The 19609-nt window shown below is 56.5% G+C and overlaps 1 protein-coding gene across 3 annotated transcripts in view; it reads right to left on the minus strand.

The window, feature by feature from the left end:
* Positions 1-10015: 10015 nt before the first annotated feature.
* Positions 10016-19609, minus strand: part of MYO1G (myosin IG) — a 65746-nt gene continuing 56152 nt past the window's right edge. For 2 of the 3 annotated variants that reach the window (XM_050942471.1, XM_050942469.1), the window contains one exon: positions 10330-11898. In XM_050942471.1, the coding sequence (XP_050798428.1) occupies positions 11742-11898 (157 nt within the window). In that variant the 3' untranslated portion in view covers positions 10330-11741. Of the gene's footprint in view, positions 10302-10329; positions 11899-19609 lie in introns of those variants that run through there. The other variant, XR_007772827.1, reaches the window with a different exon arrangement.

The following is a 19609-nucleotide window of genomic DNA, read 5'->3' on the forward strand; positions in this document are numbered from 1 at the left end:
CATTCCTGGTTCGCCTTGATTTTCTGAATGTCTTCTTCCTCTATCGAGCACCAGCCTCCCACCGCCAGGAGTGTGTGTAGGGGGGTAGGGTGACCGGACAGCAAATGTGAAAAATTGGGATGGGGGTGGGGGGTAATAGGAGCCTATACAAGAAAAAGACCCAAAAATCAGGACTGTCCCTATAAGCAGCCTCCCTGGATGGACTGGGATTCATTTACTGCTGCTTGCCCACGAGTGCTGGGATCACTTTGCGGGTTGCACAGCCATCGGGTCATGGCATCTAGCGAGACCGCACGATAGCTGAGTGTCTAAATGCTGCCCAGGACGGGACCTCGGCATCCTCCCATGGGACGGACAGAAGCGCACAGAGGGCCAGATCCTTTGGGATGGAGGGACAAGCTAGTCTAGCTGAGATCTGATCCTTCCCCGTGTGGCACAGTTCAGGTTATTATCCCAGAACCATCCTGACAGGTGGGAATCTCAGCAAAGCCTTAAATCTCTTCTGAAAAAGCAGCTCCGTGGTGCCAGGGGTAGCTTATTACAGTTAATGATTTGCATGATGGTTTCCCTCCCTCATTCGCTCGCTCAGGGCTCGGCTGGCTGGTTCTTGCTCACATGCTGTCAGGAAGAAGGTCCCACAGCTGCACCTGCTCAGGACCCCAACCAGTGAACAAATCAGCGAGGTGGCCTGATGGCACCACCCTGCCCGACCTGCTGAGGAAGCCAGTGGTCCGGTTCTTAAGCCCAACCCCAGCCCCAGCTCGCTGGTTGCGCCATGCACACGCCTGCAGAGTCTCTGCTTCCCTGGGCTCCTTTCTCTCCAAGCCCTGCTCCTGCTTTGCTCTGCTCCTCCACAGATCCAGTCTAGCCCCTGTCCTGCCCCAGCCTTGTTCGAGGCCTGTCCCGGCCTTGCTCCTGGCTCAGAACCAGCCCTGTTCCTGCCTGCCGTGACTCCTGGCTCCGACTCTGTCCCGCCCCTTGACTCTGGCACTCGGCCTCTGATCACTAGGCCTCATGACCTGGCCCCAGCAAGCTACTGCTGCTCCTGGGCTTAAGAACTGGATTGCTGGCTTCCTCAGTGCTCAGGCAGCCTCGCTGGCTCGTAAAGCCATCTGCCGGACCAGGGGCGGCTCTAGGGATTTTGCCGCCCCAAGTACGGCAGGCAGGCTGCCTTCGGTGGCTTGCCTGAGGACGGTCCGCTGGTCCCGCGGCTTCGGACCTCCCAGAGATCCTAAGCCACGGGACCAGCGGACCCTCCGCAGGGAAGCCGCCGAAGGCAGCCTGCCTGCCGCCCTCTTGGCGACTGGCAGAGCGCCCCCTGCGGCTTGGCGTGCTGGGGCTTGGAGCCGCTCCTGTGCCGGAATGAGCAGGTGCAGCTGCAGGGCTGTACTCGTGACATAACGGCCATACAGGGTCGGGCCAAAGGTCCATCTAGCCCAGTGTCCTGTCTGCCAACAGCAGCCAGTGCCAGGTGCCCCAGAGGGAATGAACAGAACAGGGAATCATCAAATGATCCATCCCCTGTCGCTCATTCCCAGCTTCTGACACATGCTCAGGGTCAAACCGACCACAATATGTGATTTCCAAGAGCTCCCCTGGCCTTCAGGAAGATTTTACCCTATGAAGCTTTCCCAAGATTTGAACCCATCTCTCCTGCTGCAGCTTGTCTCTGAGACTGTCCTCGTTTGACTCGGGGCTGTTAACTGATCCCGCTCGTCTTCTCATCATCTGTTGACGTGTTTGTCAGGTTCGCCTCCCACTGCCACCTGTCGCCTCCCACTGCTGAATGATGCCACTGTGCAGGTTTTAAAGGGAGAATTCTAGGAAGCCATCCCTGTAAAAATAGCGAGCATCACAGCCACGCACCGGTTCGCTCTTTGGAAGAATAAGCCGAGGAAGGTCGTTCTCATCACTGAGGCATTGTCCAGATAAACACAGTTGCCAATAGATCCTTCTCCGTGTTGCTAGCGTCACCCCGGTCTATTAAAAGGGCAGCAATTAAAATCAAATCCATTAGAACACTTCGCTATTTAAGGCGTTTGTTCTCTGTGGTGCTTGAGCTCAGTGAATCAAAGTTGGTCAATTTCAGTTTCTGGTCAGTTTCATTTCTGGTTTAAAACAAAAGGAAGTATTTCTTCACACAGCGCAGAATCAACCTGTGGAACTCCTTGCCAGAGGATGTTGTGAAGCTAAGACCATAACAGGGTTCAAAAAAGAGCTAGATAAGTTCATGGAGGATAGGTCCATCAATGGCTATTAGCCAGGCTGGGCAGGGACGGTGTCCCTAGCCTGTTTGCCAGAAGCTGGGAATGAGCGACAAGGATGGATCACTTGATGATCTGGTCTGTTCATTCCCTCCGGGGCACCTGGCATTGGCCACTGTTGGCAGACAGGACACTGGGCTAGATGGACCCTTGGTCTGATCCAGTAGGGCCATTCTTATGTTCTTATGGTTGCCACATCAGATCATATCAGCCATCCGTCTAGTCCAGAAGAAGGTGCAAGGAGCTCTGCTACGGCCAGTGCAGGAACAAGGTGCCCATAGGGGAAATTTCCTTTCTATCTGCCATCAGTGTGTGGTTGGCTTATGCCCTAGCTGAGGGGTTTCAAACAGGGGGCCCACAGGCAGAGCTGACTCATTTCATATCTTAATGTGGCCTGCGAGGCGCATCCAGCTTGCCACAGGCTGAGGTTTCATTTGAAAAAAGGGACATTTCCAGCGTCTGTCTGTAAAGTAACCCAAGGGTCACAGTAACTGGTGTAATAACCTTAGTCCCAGATTTGGACCTTAGCGTCCAAAATATGGGGGTTAGCATGAAAACCTCCAAGCTTAGCCACCAGCCTGGACCTGGTACCTGCTGCCACCACCCAAAAAATTAGAGTGTTTTGGGGCTCTCTGGTCCCCCTGAAAAACCTTCCCTGGGGACCCCAAGACCCAAATCCCTTGAGTCTCACAACAAAGGGAAATAATCCTTTTTCCCTTCCCCCCTCCAGGTGCTCCTGGAGAGATACACAGACACAAGCTCTGTGAATCCAAACAGAGTGAATCTCCCTCTCTGTTCCCAATCCTGGAAACAAAAAGTACTTTCCTCTTCACCCAGAGGGAATGCAAAATCAGGCTAGCCACTTCAACACACACAGATCTCCCCTGATTTCTTCCTCCCACCAATTCCCTGGTGAGTACAGACTCAATTTCCCTGCAGTAAAGAAAAACTCCAACAGGTCTTAAAAGAAAGCTTTATATAAAAAAGAAAGAAAAAATACAAATAGTCTCTCTGTATTAAGATGACACAATACAGGGCAATTGCTTAAAAGAATATTGAATAAACAGCCTTATTCCAAAAGAATACAAATCAAAGCACTCCAGCACTTATATTCATGCAAATACCAAAGAAAAGAAACCATATAACTTACTATCTGATCTCTTTGTCCTTACACTTGGAAACAGAAGACTAGAAAGTAGAACTGCTTCTCCAAAGCTCAGAGAAAGCAGGCAGGCAGAAAACAAAAGACAAAGACACTCAATTCCCTCCACCCAAAGTTGAAAAAATCCGGTTTCCTGATTGGTCCTCTGGTCAGGTGCTTCAGGTGAAAGAGACAGGGTCACAGTAACTGGAGGCAGTGATGGCTGCCTGAACCCGCAGCCAGCTCTGAACAGGGACTCGGACATGTGAACTTGGGGTGACCAGATAGCAACTGTGAAAAATCGGGATGGGGCTGGGGGGTAATAGGCGCCTATATAGGTGAAAGTCCCAAAAAACGGGACTGTCCCTATAAAAACGGGACATCTGGTCACCTATGTGAGCTCCTCAGCACCCCAGTAACTTCACAGGAGGGTCAATCCAGGGGCCACAGTAACTGGTCAATGGCTGATCAATTCAGAGGAGGGAATGGGCACAGACCACGCAGAGGTGGGAGTTGGGAGCTGCAGCAGGGAGGAAACGCAGAAGCCACACAGAGAGACAGGAAAGAGGGAGCGAACCAGAGAGCGGCAGCTGAGGAACGGACAGGCCAGGACAGCAGCAGGCCCGACAGCTCTCCCTGAGCGTGTATTCACTGCTGGTAGCTGGGTGAGGAGGATGCCCTCCCCCTGCCTGGGGTGACCATGGCAAGTTCACCTCGTGGTCTGCACTGTGCTTTCCCTGAGGCGAGGCCCCGGGTGTTAGGACCACTGGGTAGCAGCCTCGCCTTTGTCAGCAGGGACCAGCCGGCTGGTGAGTGCTGCTGGATGTGACAACAAGGTGCTGCAAAAGCAACTGCTAAGAGCTTGGCTCCCGGCCCAGGGCCTGCCTGCCCTCTCCGTGCACGGCACCTGGTAGCAGGCGCTCTGCTGGGCCCAGAGACTCCAAGGGGGACAGGCGCCTGTCACGGAGTCCCCGGGCGATGCTCTGGAACTGCTCCCCACAAAGCCAGGCAGGACTTTGGGGAGCCTCCTCTCCCTTGGAGCAGACTGTCTTCAGGGCAAGAAGCTCACATGGCTTCACCTCCTGGGTCTGACCTTGGAGCATTCAGCATCCTCTGCCCCTCCGCGCGCTTCCCACAGCGAGTCCGCCCAGGCGGGGTCCTGGGGAAGCCAGAGGGTCCTGCACCCCCACTTTGCAGTCAGATGTGACTCTCAGCCAGCCAGTAAAACAGAGGTTTATTCGATGGCAGTGAGCCAGACCCCCACGTCTGCACTTCACTCCTCGTCCCTGCCCGGTCCCAGCTGCAGTGTCCCCAGCTCCCACTGTACTGACCCAGCGCCGACCTCCCCATCCAGTCCCAGCTGCAGTGTCCCCGGCTCCCACTGTGCCGACCCAGCGCCGACCTCCCTGCCCGGTCCCAGCTGCAGTGTCCCCAGCTCCCACTGTGCCGACCCAGCGCCGACCTCCCTGCCCGGTCCCAGCTGCAGTGTCCCCAGCTCCCACTGTGCCGACCCAGCACTGACCTCCCCGCCTGGTCCCAGCTGCAGTGTCCCTGGCTCCCACTGCACCGACCCAGTGCCGACCTCCCTGCTGGTCCCAACTGCAGTGTCCCCGGCTCCCACTGTACTGACCCAGCGCCGACCTCCCTGCTGGTCCCAGTTGCAGTATCTCCAGCTCCACTGCATCGACCCAGCGCCAGCCTCCCCGCCGGTCCCAGCTGCAGTGTCCCTGGCTCCCACTGTGCCGACCCAGAGCTGACCTTCCCGCCCGGTCCCAGCTGCAGTGTCCCCAGCTCCCACTGCACCGACCCAGTGCTGACCTCCCCGCCGGTCCCAACTGCAGTGTCCCTGGCTCCCACTGCGCTGACCTAGCGCCGACCTCCCCGCCGGTCCCAGCTGCAGTGTCCCCAGCTCCCACTGTGCCGACCCAGCACTGACCTCCCCACCTGGTCCCAGCTGCAGTGTCCCCGGCTCCCACTGTGCCGACCCAGTGCCGACCTCCCCGCCAGTCCCACCTGCAGTGTCCCCGGCTCCCACTGTACTGACCCAGTGCCGACCTCCCCACCAGTCCCACCTGCAGTGTCCCTGGTTCCCACTGTACCGACCCAGCGCCGACCTCCCTGCTGGTCCCAGTTGCAGTATCTCCAGCTCCACGGCGTCGACCCAGCACCAACCTCCCCGCCGGTCCCAGCTGCAGTGTCCCAGGCTCCCACTGTACTGACCCAGTGCCGACCTCCCCGCCAGTCCCAGCTGCAGTGTCTCTGGCTCCCACTGCGCCAACCCAGCGCCGACCTCCCTGTCCGGTCCCAGCTGCAGTGTCCCCGGCTCCCACTGCGCCGACCCAGCGCTGACCTCCCTATCCGGTCCCAGCTGCAGTGCCCCTGGCTCCTACTGCGCCGACCCAGAGCTGACCTCCCCACTCGGTCCCAGCTGCAGTGTCCCTGGCTCCTGCTGTGCTGACCCACCGCCGAGCCCCCTGCCTGGGCCCAGCCCCTGGCTGCTTGGAAGACACGGTGCAGCTGTGGAGGGAAAGGAGACGCCCAGCCCCGGACCCGCAGAAGTGGCAGCACACTGCTCTGGCTCCCCCCGGCGTTCCGGCAAGACTGGAGCCCGGCCTTTCCCTGAGTCTGATGTCACGGCCTCAGCCGAACGCCCTCAGTGACTCAATCACCCACGTAGCTCAGAGGTGGCCCCAGGCCTGCCCTGGAGCCCAGAAACAGCACTAGGCCAGCGGCTGCCCCACACTTAGGCCCACTGCTGTGACCATTCCTGCACTGCCTCAATCCCAGCCTCACCCCCTGCTTGGTTCCTGACTCTGGCTTTGCCCCGTGGCTCTGACTCTAGCTCTGAGCTTCGGCGCTGTTCTGGTCACAGCTCTGACCACTAGGCCTGACCACCCATCCCCTGGTCCATGACACCCAGTCCGTATCTGGGTCTCTTACACTACAGGGCAGGGTTTAAACCTTCTCCCTTCCCTGCAGCCAATAACAATCACAAATCCATAGCTCTTTGTAAGGAAACCAACACCTCTCTTTAAGGAAGAAAAAAAAAATCACTATTTTGGGCCCAATAGCTTCGACTTAAAGTGGCCAGGTGCAATTTCCATGTCAGTCTCACCACCTGCCGCTGGGCCATCTACCTGGGCATCAGAGAGCAAGGCGCAGTGAAACAGAGCCAGGGCACGACTGTACAGCGACAGCTCAAGGTCATGGCTGGCTCCGTGACGCAGACCCAGCTGTGGTGAGTTGGTCTGTGTTTTACATGCAGAGGCATTTTTTGAACATGCCTTCAAGGCTGAAGGTCTGCACCTGCCTCTCCTGCCTGCCCTTCACAGCACAGCCCCTGGCAGCAGAGCCCCGCAGATGTTTAGCAGAGCAGGGATCAGGCAGAGCCAATGGCTGATTTTTAAAAATATACATCTATGAAATCTCTCTCTCCTTGCGACTAAGGCCTCTAAACTGCGGCCAGGTCTGCATCCGTCATGTGGGGGGGGGGGGGGGCTGCACGGCTAGCCGAGGTGTGATTGTCACATGGGTTTGCAGACCAGCACTCACTTTGCCCAGCCCGCGCAGCTAAAATTCTCAGTGAAGCCGCAGCAGTATGGAGTCGGGCTATCTGCACAGGCTCTTGTTAGCTGTGCTCCAGCAGGTACGTCCTGCCGTGCTGTGGTCACAGCTCCGACTGCAGGGTAGATAGACCCACAGCGCTTCATGCCCGGCATCCACATGTGGGACCCTCATGGCCAATCGCTAGCCATGGGTGAGTGCGCGATACTTAGAAAACCCCCCTTTCAAACTGGGGTGCCAGTCTTGTGGGAACAGTGCTGCCAACTGGGGTTCTGGAGTGGCCACTGGAAGCCGGCAAGGCCCAGCGCCTTTCATGTAGGCTACGGCCCCATCACGGCAGCCCTGGTTGGACGCTGCTGGCTCGGCTTTGAGCTGCCTGCCTAGAGGGAATGTTTCTTAGCCTCTTGGTAGGAGCAGGATTTGCACAGCTTTGGGGAGTGGGTGGCTAGCGGTGCTAAACCAGAGCTATCCATTTCCACCATGGCCACGTTGACACCCATCAGCAGCCTCTTCAGCGTAGGTGCTGCCAGGCTTCTCCAGCCAGGATCTCCACTGCCTTTCCAACCCATCAGGTCCCGCTGGCCGGGGAGCCCTGCGTGTTCCCCACTGGAGCTCACGCAGCAGCAAGTGCCCAGTGGCTCGTGAAGGACATTCCTCGTAAGCTGGCTGACCACGGAACAGCCAGATCTCTGGCCTCCTGCTTTGCTAGTGGTGCGACGCCAGCCACAAACTGCTCCAGGAGATGGGGCCCTGCCTGAGGGGGACTTCTGTGTCCAAGGCTGGGCCAGGAATTACCCGCTAAATATGGCCCCAACTCCTTGGCAAGGCTCAGCGTTTCCCTTATTCTGCAGCGGCAGAACGTGCCAGGCAGTCCAGCCCCGAGTGCAGAATCAGGGCCCAGAATCTCAGCTTGGGAGCCCTTGTAGCTGGGGTGAAAAATTCACCCCCTGGGATGGATTCTTCAGGACCCGGCCCTGCCCCTGCGCGACTGCTCCAAAGCCCTGGCCAGGGAATGCGCCAGCGGAGGGGAACAGAAGCACTTTGCAGGGACACAGCCCCCACCACAGAGGGATCTCAAAGCACATCGCCAATGGTCACGCCCCTCGCCTTGACCTGGGGGCGGAGCTGTTAGTGTTCCTCCTTTGCTAGGGGAGGGAACCAGCGACTTGCCCAAGGACATAAACACAGGGAGCTGGGAATGGAACCCAGGAGTCTTGAGGCCAATTGCTCTGCTCTGCAACAGGGACAGGCGAAGGTGAAGGGAGGCTGGAGTCTGTCATCTGACTGTCGCTGTTGTAGCGATCTCTGAGAGTGCACTATGCCACAGCCAGCCGCGCGAGCCCCGGCTTTCCCTTCAGCCCACCGCGACCCCCGGCACGTTCCAGGGGCTCCTCTGGCTTTGGCAGCTGTTGTGCTCCGGGCTGTGGCTCTGTGCGATGACAGGTCACCATTAGGCCACTGGGCTTCCGGAGGGTAGGGTCCCTGCTGCTCTCAGCTGGCCGTGGGGCTGACACACACACACACACCTACCTCCCTACCTCCTTCTTGCACTGCAGACACAGCCTGGCTGTAGCCGTTTAGACACTCAGATCTCCTGCGGTCTCGCTGGACGCCATGACCCAATGGCTGTGCAACCTCCAAAGTGATCCCGGGGGGCTGAGAGCTGCTGGGATCACAGTGCAAGGGGAGAAGACTGCAGGGCTCCCCTGGGTGCTGCTGCTCAGCTGGCACCCATCTCAACCCGGGACCCCACAGCCTGGCCTGGAACTAGAGCAAGAAATAGTAACAATCACGCCATCTCAGGCACAGCCCACCTGAAACGGACGGGGAGCTCTGTTAGAACCATCCTCCCTGGGCCTCGGAAACGAGGTGCCCCTCTCCCCGAGCATGCTGCAGCTACAAGGGGCTGCTCCCCAAAAGCGCATCAGCACGAGGCTGGGGGCGGGGCAGGGGTGCTTGGTTTTGTGCTATTAGAAAGCTCAAAGCAGGTAGCAGTGTGACCTTCAGACGGTATCAGTTCACATGATAGATCATTCAGCCCCCCGAGCCAGATGCTGCTCATTGCAATGGCCCCAGGGGTCCTTCTGGCTCTGCCATACCCTTTCTATGACACCAGGGCATGGGCCGTGGGGTCTGACCAGGACCAGAGGGTGCCTATGGATGGCTCCCTATTTTTGTGGGAATCAATCAATAACCAGCCCCTGCCTGGTTTCCACTAGGACCCTCTGGAGCGTGGCACCGATCCAGGAAAGCTCACACCGGCCGCACCCAGGAAAACACAGCTTTTTTTATTCACAAGTTGTGCAGCATCACTGGCATTTCCTTACTACGAAGAGCCCCTGAAGGCCTGTGGGGCCCATTATCTGTACTGGCCTTATTATTTCTAGAGCATGCCTGGGGCTGTAAGAAATGTCAGTGCTCAGAGGCATTTACAGTCCTATCCAGTCAAATACAACCCTTGGGGCAAACCTTCAAACATGAGAAAGGGTGCGCAGGGGAGGGAGGGGAAGGGGGTGCAGCCATCAGGAGATCAGCAGAGGACCCTCATGGGAAAAGTGGGGGTAGAGATGTGTTGCTGGCCCTTTAAGGGAGGCAAAGGACCCAGCCCAGAACAAGAGAATTCTGGGAGGTGTAGTTCCCCGAACCGATAGAAATTGTAGGGCTGGCAGCAATGCATGCTGGGAAGGGGACTGGGCTATAAGAGTCCCCTCTCTGATTCAGGAAGGGACATTCTGTTTTATCCCCAGGACAAGGAGGGAGTGGAAGGAGAAGGTGCTTGGTGCATGCAGGGCTGACGGCTGCTCTGAGAGTGGCTGAAGGTGTGAAGCCAGGGATGGGAGAAGGGGCTGATGGGAGCAGTGAAAGGAGAGGGTAAAAAGCAGCAGAATGAATGGGAGTAGGAGTGGGGGACGGGGGGAGGTGGCCAATGCGGGGGGAAGGGGACGATCTTGGCTCCTGCATGCTGGATGGACAGGATGGGTGTGACATGGGGAGAGGAGCAGCTCGTGGTCCCTTCTGACCTATGAGTTTATGAGTCTATGAGATAGGAGGTGACCGAGGAGCAGTGGTTGGGATGGAGAGGGGGAGGGCAGATTGGAAGGATTTGGAGAGGAAGGACAGGACTAGGAAGAGCTGGGGGAGAGGAGGCCAGGGAGCGAGGAATTCTGAGAAGGGCAGGCTGGGGCAGCGGGAGAGGAGGACTGGGTGGGAAGACGAACTCAGCACAGGGACTGGACGGGGAAACCTTGGGGAGGTGGAAGCAGGCGGGTGGTGAAAGATTGGGGGTGGGGGCTGTCATGGAGTGGTGGGGAGACCAGGCCCTGCACCCCCGGCTTCCTGCGGTTCACTATGACTCTCCACCAGCCAGTAAAACAGGTTTATTTAGACAACAGGAACACAGTCCAAGACAGGTCTTGCAGGTACAGACAACAGGTCCATCTTGGGGGGCCAGGGGAGGCCAGACAGACCTCCTGGCCTCCCCTCCATTTTCCCAGCCAGCTCCAAACTCAAACTCTCCAGCCCCTGCTCTGCCTTTGTCCCTTTCCCAGGCCAGGAGGTCACCGGATCCCTCTGTTCTCCAGCATCTTCAGTTGGCACCTTTGTAGAGGCCATTAGTTGCCAGGAGACAGAGTGCTGGTCATTCTCTGTCCAGACAGTATCACGGGGCCCTCTTGGGCTCTGCAACAATCACACACCCTGATCCCCACACCTAGGTACCTAAGAAAGGCATAGGGGAAACTGAGGCACCCACACAGTATTCAGAGAAAACATTAAGAGCATTCCCACTTCGGCACAGGAGTCAGCAAAGAGGAGAGAGCCGGGGCAGCAGCCAACAGAGAGGGCGGAAGAGCTGCTAAAGGAGAAGTTGGTGATCTGGGAACCAGGGGGCCACAGAGCCAGGGGAATCCACGGAGGAGAGAGGGTGAGGGCAGGATCCCCAAGCCAGCAGCCCAGAGGACCACCGATGAGAGGAGCCCTGGGACTGGCTCCATGCGATGCAAGGGGAGAGCCTCTAGCAGCTGTGGGGGGCTCGGCCCCATCCCCCCAGACATCACCCCTGTGAACATCGCTGCTGTGGGTGCTGATTGGCCGCCCATGGCGGCAGCTTCAGTGGAGCAGTTACAGATGAATTCAACCCCAGCAGCGCTACAGGCTGGAACTGGGAGACAAGGGCTGCCTGGGTGATGCAGAGAGGGGCTTTCCTGGGGGGAGGGTCCGGCCTGGGTGACTGTCTCTCCCCACCTTGAGGCTGCCCGTGCTCCCTTCCCAGAGCTTCAGGAAGCCCCTCTGCTGCAGTCTGGATGGTGACTCTGGGCATGTCTCTGGGGTGCTCCTTGCAAAGCTGCTCCTGGAGCCTCTGCGGGCTCTGTGCCTGCGTGTCCCTCGTTCCAGGGTGTGTGTCTGGTACGAGCCTGACAGCGGTTCGTGCATATTTGGGGGTGTCCCATGGCCACGGGGTTCGAGCTGCCTGGGCCCTGCAGGCTGTCGCCCTTCCCACCCTAGTGGTGTGTCTGAAGCGGGGCCCGCAGGCAAGGTTGGGGGGGGTCTGGGGCTGGCGGACTCCAGGCTCCGTCTGGCTCTGGCCACAATGATGAACTCATTTAATAAAAGATTACAAAACCCTAGCGAAAAACCAAAGGAAGGGAGGGCCCGATGCTGAGCAGGGCCCGGCGTCCTGCGTCCCAGCTCCTCCCCAGAAAGGCAGGTCTGGGTTCACAGCCAAGCAGACCCTCCCCCTGCTGTCCAGCTGGGACCCGCCGGGCAGCCCTGGCTCATCTCCTGGGACAGTAAAGCACAAAGCCGTCCCGGCTCTTGCCGAAGTCGGGGAAGGCCAGTTCGTGGCGCATCTCCACAGCAACCAGCCTCTTCCTCCCGCGCAGGCTCAGCTGGATACAGTCCGACACGCGCACCTGCAGCTCGCGCTTCGTCCTGGAGGGGGGAGAGAGAGTGGGTCAGCAGGGCTCAGCACCCGGCAGCAAGGCTCACAGGTTGGCAGGGGTGATTCTCGTGCCCAGGAGCACAAGGGTGTGTGTGCGTGCGAGGACACTTGTGCCAGTCGCACTGCACTGGTGTCAAAACTGTGCACGAGCGCAGTGACAGCCGCGGCTAAGGCTCAGCTCTGCTGATTCCAATGGGAGTTAGGAGCCTAAATACCTTTGAGGAGTTGCACCTAAAATCCAGCTTCGGCCAGGCCATGGCTGCCGTGCTGCCGTTTGCCAGGGCAGGGCGGGCTTAGGCCTGTGCCGCTGTTATTTTAGCAGGGAGCGAAGCCAGCAGCCCGTCTGTTTGACACCCCAGCCTGCCGCATGTGGCACCTGCCAGACTGACACAACCGGGATGTGTGAGCTTCACACGGTGTGTGTTAACTGGGGAGCTAATTGTCCCGCTCCCATTTATAGCCTGCCATGGTTAACTGTGTTCCCGCCGGTCGGCACTGCTAGTGAATCCTGAGTCATTCTCAGGGCTTGTCCACGCGGCACTGGCAAGGTGCTTCAGCGGGCTCTGATGTGCGGGCTGACTGCCCGGTGTAGCCCCTCAGAAAGGTACCTTGTTCACATGAACAGGCTCGGCTTTGCTGCGCCATGGAGACAGGCCATAAGGCGCTTCCTGCCTTGGCTTACCTCGCATGTGCTTGCAAGGGAAACTGAGGCACGGAAGGGTTCAGTGATGCAGTGCTAGTGATAGGCTCTGCTGGCTCCCAGTCAAATGCTTGGACCTCTCTCACAATAGCAGGGAGAGCTGGGGAAGGTCCGTCAGGCTTTGCCCAAGGTCACACAGCAAGTCTGGGGCCCAGCTGAGCGCAGAATTCAAGAGTCTTGATGCCTAACCTTGTGCCACCAGCTCCCATCTGCCCTGGAGAAGCACAGGCCTCCTAACTGCCACTGATTTCACTTGAGCAGGGGTGGCCAACCTGTGGCTCCAGAGGTTAATATGCGGCTCCTTGTATAGGCACCGACTCTGGGGCTGGACCTACACGCGACAACTTTCCAGTGTGCCGGGGGATGCTCACTGCTCAGCCCCTGGCTCTGTCCCCCCCCCCGCCCCCTGAGCCTGCTGTGCCCTCACTCTCCCCCTCCCCCAAGCCACAAAACAGCTGATCCGGAGATGGGGCTGCCAGTGGGCAGGAGGCACTGGGAGTGGGGTGGGGGGCTGCTGATGTATTACTGTGGCTCTTTGGCAATGTACATTGATAAGTTCTGGCTCCTTCTCTGGCTCAGGTTGGCCATCCCTGCACTGGCGGATCTAGGCTGACAGGCCCAGAGAATCATAGAATATCAGGGCTGGAAGGGACCTCAGGAGGTATCTAGTCCAATCCCCTGCATCCCCAGACAGATTTTTGCCCTAAATCCCTAAGTGGCCCCCTCAAGGATTGAGCTCACAATCCTGGGTTTAGCAGGCCAATGCTCAAACCACTGAGCTATCCCTCCACCCCAAGCTGGGGGATGGTGGGGAGAGAGCTGGGAAACAAACCCAGATCTCTCTGTTGCTCCTGCTCTTAGAAGCGCGGTGGGGAAGAACTGGTGTCTGCAGTTCTCACCTGTCAAACATCAGTCCGTGGGGCTGTGCCTAGGGAATTGGATGGGGTCCCAAAACACACACCTCCTCCTCCCTCCGCAGCAAGTCACTCCAAGGACACAGGTGAGCGCTTTGAACCTATCTCCCTTCGCGGCAGTTGGAATCTGCGTCAGTGGCGTTAAAGGGCGAGACGCAAACATGGGGGCAGTTCAGGTTCTGTTGAAAGTGGCCCCTTCTAACCAAAATCCTGCCCCTGAGCTCCCTGAAACTTCCCAGTGCTCAAAATCCAGTTCAGAATTTTGGGGTCCTGGTCCACAGCTGGTATAAACGGATGTAGCTCACTCAATTTCAATAATGGACTTATACCAGCTCAGGATGAGGCCCTATGCTTTGTAATCTGCAATAAGCAAGGAGATGGCTGCGTGGCTACAATCCAGCAAAGGACAAATGATAGCTGACAGAGATACAGGAGAGCCGAGAGGTAACGCAGTGTCTGAGACAACACGCAGGTAGGGAAGGGGACAGACCTTTCCCCCAGTGGAAACCCCCTTGGGAAAGCAAAGACCTTCAATAGACAATATTATTCCAAGCCTGGCTGAAATCCTGCCAATGAGCCTGTTGATAGGGTTAGAATTAGGCTCGGCAGAATTTGATTTTTTATAATTTAAAAGGATAATATTGATGTTTGATTTTAAGCATTTGGAGGCTCTGCATTTTAATTTAATTTTAAATGAAGCTTCTTAAACATTTTAAAAACCTTATTTACTTTACATACAACAATAGTTTAGTTATATATTATAGACTTATAGAAAGAGACCTTCTAAAAACGTTAACATGTATTACTGGCACGTGAAACCTTACATTAGAGTGATTAAATGAAGACTCAGCACAGCACCTCTGAAAGGTTGCTGACCCCGGTCTAGAGAATAATTAGTTAATGACTGGAGGTGCTGAGATTCAAAAAGTTAAAGCTCTACAACCATTAAAACACAACCTGTCAACATCGCATGCCAAAATACACCAAGTAAATACCTGTAAATCAAACCCTACTCAGTTCTCAAGCAGATTTTTCTTACTTTGCTTGTTATTACTGATGGAAAGATTTTGGACGTCGGCTCGTGTGTTTTACGGTGAAATCGACACCCGCTGAAAAAAATTGAACCCTCCCAAGCCTGGATCTAATGTACAAAGATCTTATGATTCCAAAATCCCTAGAGGAAACAGATTACGACTGTCACAAACAGATAGTTAAGGGTTAATAGAACAGGAGTACTTCATGTCTCTTTTGCCTGTAAAGGGTTAACAAGATCAGTGAGCCTGCCTGTCAGCTGACCAGAGGACCAATCAGGGGACAGGATACTTTCAAATCTTGAGGGAGGCAAGTTTTGTGTGTGTGCTTTTAGTTTGTGTGTGTGCTGTTAGTGTTTGGTTGTTGTTCACTCTGGGGGCTCAGAGGGACCAGACGTGCAATCAGGTTTCTCTCCGATACAGGCTCTTATAAGTCCAGACTAGTGAGTACTAGGTAGATAAAGCGAGTTAGGCTTATGGTTGTTTTCTTTATTTGCAAATGTGTATTTGGCTGGAAGGATTTTAATTTGTACTTGTATACTTAGGCTGGGAGGGTGTTCCCAGTGTCTATAGCTGAAAGACCCTGTACCTATTCCATCTTAAATTTACAAAGATAATTTTTACTGTTTTCCCCTCTTTAATTAAAAGCTTTTCTTGTTTAAGAACCTAATTGTTTTTTTATTCTGGTGAGACCCCAGGGGACGGGGTCTGGATCCACCAGGGAATTGGTGGGGAGAAAGGAGGGAAGGGGGAGAGAAAGGTTATTTTCTCTCTGTGTTAGGATTACTTTCTCTCTCAGGGAGAGTCTGGGAGGGGGAGAGAGAAGGAGGGGGAAGGTGAATTTTCCTCTCTGTTTCAAGATTCAAGGAGTTTGAATCACAGTGATCTGACACGGTAACCCAGGGAGGGGAAGCCTGGGAGAGGCAACGGTGGGGGAAAGGGTTTACTTTCCTTGTGTTAAGATCCAGAGGGTCTGGGTCTCGGGGGTCCCCGGGCAAGGTTTTGGGGGGACCAGAGTGTACCAGGCACTGGAATTCCTGGTTGGTGGCAGCGCTACAGGTTCTAAGCTGGTAATTGAGCTTAGAGGAATACATGCTGGTACCCCATCTTTTGGACGCTAAGGTTCAGAGTGGGGAATTATACCATGACAACGTTATCTGTGTCTGATGTGCCAATAATTACTGCAAAAATCAAGCTATTTACAGCCTTTCACAGCTCTGTTGCTGTGCCTCTACCATGGATAGGGCCGTCACAGTGCAGTGTGACATTATTGATATAAACTGGGACCATATAGAACATGGTTTGCAACAAAGGTCCTGCAGTGGCACCAAATACTATGTAAAGGGGGTCATATAAGGTGTCTAAGACCAGGTTATGGGTTGCTGGTTATTATTATGCTGTCTATATGTATCATTTTGTAGTTGAAGTTATAAGTATTGGCTGTATACTGTCTGTATTTCAAATTGGTACTGTAGTTCTGGGTGACACCCCAGATGAGTTGGTGTTAGCTCTGCCTAGCCTGCTTGATGGCCCATTAAGGACCATCAGCTACACAATTGACCCACTGAGAGGAGTCAGATACGCCTTGTAACTCAGCAGGGTGTGCAGGAACTGGCCCATGTGACTGCAGACTCCATTTTGCTGTAATTTTCCACAGTAAGAACAAAGAAGTGTTCTTACACCTGGAAGAGCCTATATAAGGCTGATGCCTCATCTCCATCTGGTCTTCAATCCTGCTTCTTACCTCTGGAGGGACTTTGCTACAAGCTGAAGCTCTACACAAGGGACTGATGACCCTTCCCAGCGGGGGATGTTCTCCAGAGACTTGATTTGAACCTGCAGTTTACTGCATCAATGCTACAAGCATGAACTAAGAACTTTGCCATTACTGTATGTAATTGATTCCATTAAACCAATTCTAGCTCTCACCTCTACCTTTTTCCCTTTATGAATAAACCTTTAGATTTTAGATTCTAAAGGATTGGCAACAGCGTGATTTGTGTCCTTTGGGATCAAGAGAACCTTGATGTCCTTTGTGATCCTTTGGGATCAAGAGAACCTTTTTCTTTTACTGGGGTGTTGGTTTTCATAACCATTCATCCCCAGAACGAGTGGCACTGGTGGTGATACTGGGAGACTGGAGTGTCTAAGGAAATTGTTTGTGTGACTTGTGGTTAGCCAGTGGGGTGAAACCGAAGTCATTTTTGTCTGGCTGGTTTGGTTTGCCCTAGAGGTGGAAAAACCCCAGCCTTAGGCTATGACTGCCCTGTTTGAGCACTTGGTCCTGAATTGGCACTCTCAGTTGGGTGCCGCCAGAACCACATCGTCACAGCCTCTACCATGGATAGAGCCGTCACAGTGCAGTGCGGCCAGTCCGTAATGACGGACAACCCAGCCTGGCACGAGGAGATCCACTGGGAACTCCACCCTTCATTTCCGCTGGAAGAATCAGAAGCCCCTGACCTCTCACATGCTGCTGCTCGTGTAACGGTAGAATTTCTCAGGGATGTTTTGAGAAAAACGCGTTGGAGCAGGAAGCTGGCCTGGGCTGGCCAGTTTTATTGGCCTGGCTGCAAAGAAATGCCCTTTAGTGTGTTTGCTGAGGCTGGCATGACAAATACATCAGCCCCAGCAAACGTCCCCACCCCTCATTAGAGAGGGGGGATGAGAGGAGGCACGTGAGCCTGGCCCTTCCACCCCGGCACAAGGAAGACCTGGTACATTGAGCATGTTACCGTCCCAGCGCCATACAGCTCCCAGCGGACTCCGGCGGAGGGAAGCAGGACAGGGGATCATGGAGAGGAGGTAGCGGACTGCCAGGACACGGAGGGACATGGTGAGGGGACCGGGACACACAGGAGGGATGTGGAATGGGGGGCAGGGAACTGGGGAAAGGGAGGGCATGGTGCAGTACAGGCTAGGCAGGCATGGGGGTTGGCACAGGTGGGACCAGGGCATGGCGGGGCGGGTGGGTACATCTCCATTGCAAAGAAAAACCCGCGGCACCGAGTCTCCGAGCACAGCCCAATTGACTCAGGCTCCTGGGACTAACACTAGCAGTGTAGACGGCCGGGATCGGGCTGGAGCCTGACCTCTTAGACCCACCCCCCATAAGCTCCCTCCAGCAGTCCTTCCAGCCCACGCACAGCTAGGCCCTGGGCTTGCCTTCGAGAACCAGGGGTGGCCCACACCAAGCTGAGTCCGTGGAGTCCAGCTCTCCCCAAAGCACACGGGGCGAGTGTGTCTTTAGTGAGCTGGTGGAGCAGCACCAACAGCCAGGGAGCGGACAGAGGCCCAGCAGTCCTAGAGCACGTCCCGTGTGCGAGTGAGGGTGTCCGTGTCCAGCACTGCCAGAGAGCTCCGCACGCACTAGCTGACAGTACAAACTAGCCACGAGCACCCTCGCGTTTTGCAACCCCAGCTGCAGCAATGGGCCAGCCAGCCAGGCGGCTGCTTTGACTCCCCCTTGCCCGGGGAGCAGCTGCAGGGAGCTCTGACCAGACTCGGGGCGGGCCCGTGAGCCTCCAGGGGCTGGCAGGGAATAACGGCAGCTCATGTAGCCAGGCCCGGCTAGCTCGTGCAGGGAGCGGAGCCGCGAGGTTTCAGCAGTGCGGCTTCGGCATGGGCTGTACGAGCCTGCCTGGAGCGCCGGGCAGTTACTCAGTGCTAGTTCCTCATGCTGGCTAGCTCTGGTGTGATCACCAGTATACATGGGCCCCTTCAAACCGTGTGAGGCACTCGGGGCCAGATAAAGCACCCGGGAGGATAGCCGAGGCCTTGTTTATATGGGGCAGCCAAGGCAACAGAAGCTAAACCCGAAAGTCCCCGGTTATTTTGCCAAGCGGACCACGAGCCCTCGCTCTCCACGTGGGGCCGAGAAGGGACCGTTCTGACCACCTAGTGAGGGGCTGGCGGGGAGGGGGTGGTTGTTCTCGGGCTTTGATTCACTCATCAGTCTCTGAGCACGTTCCCTGGGGCCAGACCTCACCTCCCCCCCACCCCCACCCCGCCGTGCAAGCCGGCCCAACAGCTGTCGCTTTTGTGAGCCCACGTGCTGCCACCTGGAGAACGACCCTCGACCCCAGCATGACCCGCAGGTCGCGTGTGTCCTTTCAGAGCGGGAACCGAGCCCAGGAACCAACAGCTGTGCCAAGGCCCCTTCCGGCTGGCTGGGACCTGACGAGGGGCTAGGAACTGTGGGGGAAGGGCTCCTGCCCCACGCCTTTGATCCGAGAGCCAGAGCGCCGGTGCACAGCCCCGGGGAATGGCCCACGGTGGCATCAGCTCGGCGGGGGCAGGAAAGGGCTAATCAACACTGGCCCCTGCGGGATGCCCCCGGCCTTCCTCTAGGGCAGTGCCAGCCCCCCACCCCATAACAGGTGTCTCCTGGATATCGGGCTCCACCCCAAAATCTCCCTGCATTGTTAGTGCCGCATTCCTCCCCATCCCATCTTAGGAGTGGCACGGCTTCCTGCCCCCCCTCCCTGGCCTGGCAGCCCCTCCAGGGAGCAGGGCAGGAAGTCATGAGCTGGTGCCATGCAGGCCATCACCCCGGGCGGCTCACATGGCTACTCACTGGCACGGGGGGAGCTGGCTGGAAAACAAAGGGGCCGTTTCTTCGGCACTGCGGGGAGAGGGCAGCTGGGCAGCACTATTTATAGCCCAAGCGGCGGAGCGAGGAGAGGCAGCTCCCAGCAGCCTCCCTGGGGCAAGCTGCGGCTTCAGGGATCCGGCTGCACCCAGGGGTGCGCTCGGCCAGGGAGCTGCCTCCAGGGCCTAGGGGGAGGAGGAGGAACGCGAAGGCACGTCAGCCATGAACTCGGACCACACAGCGAGGGGAGCAGTACAAGAACCCATGGAGAACCACTCGGGCCAGCCCCACTCTCAGCCACCGACACATCTAGAGCTGGACGCATCAGCCTCCAGCCGCACACAGGCACATCCAGCCCCGGCTCTCCCCCGTGGCCACGGCAGGGCACTCTGCCCCCGGGCACAGGCATCCACACACAGCTACACAGGCTCCCAGACACCCTGCGTCCATGCCCATCGTCCTGCA

The sequence above is a fragment of the Gopherus flavomarginatus genome, chromosome 2 (genome assembly GCF_025201925.1).
Source record: "Gopherus flavomarginatus isolate rGopFla2 chromosome 2, rGopFla2.mat.asm, whole genome shotgun sequence".
NCBI classification, from domain to species: Eukaryota; Metazoa; Chordata; order Testudines; family Testudinidae; genus Gopherus; species Gopherus flavomarginatus.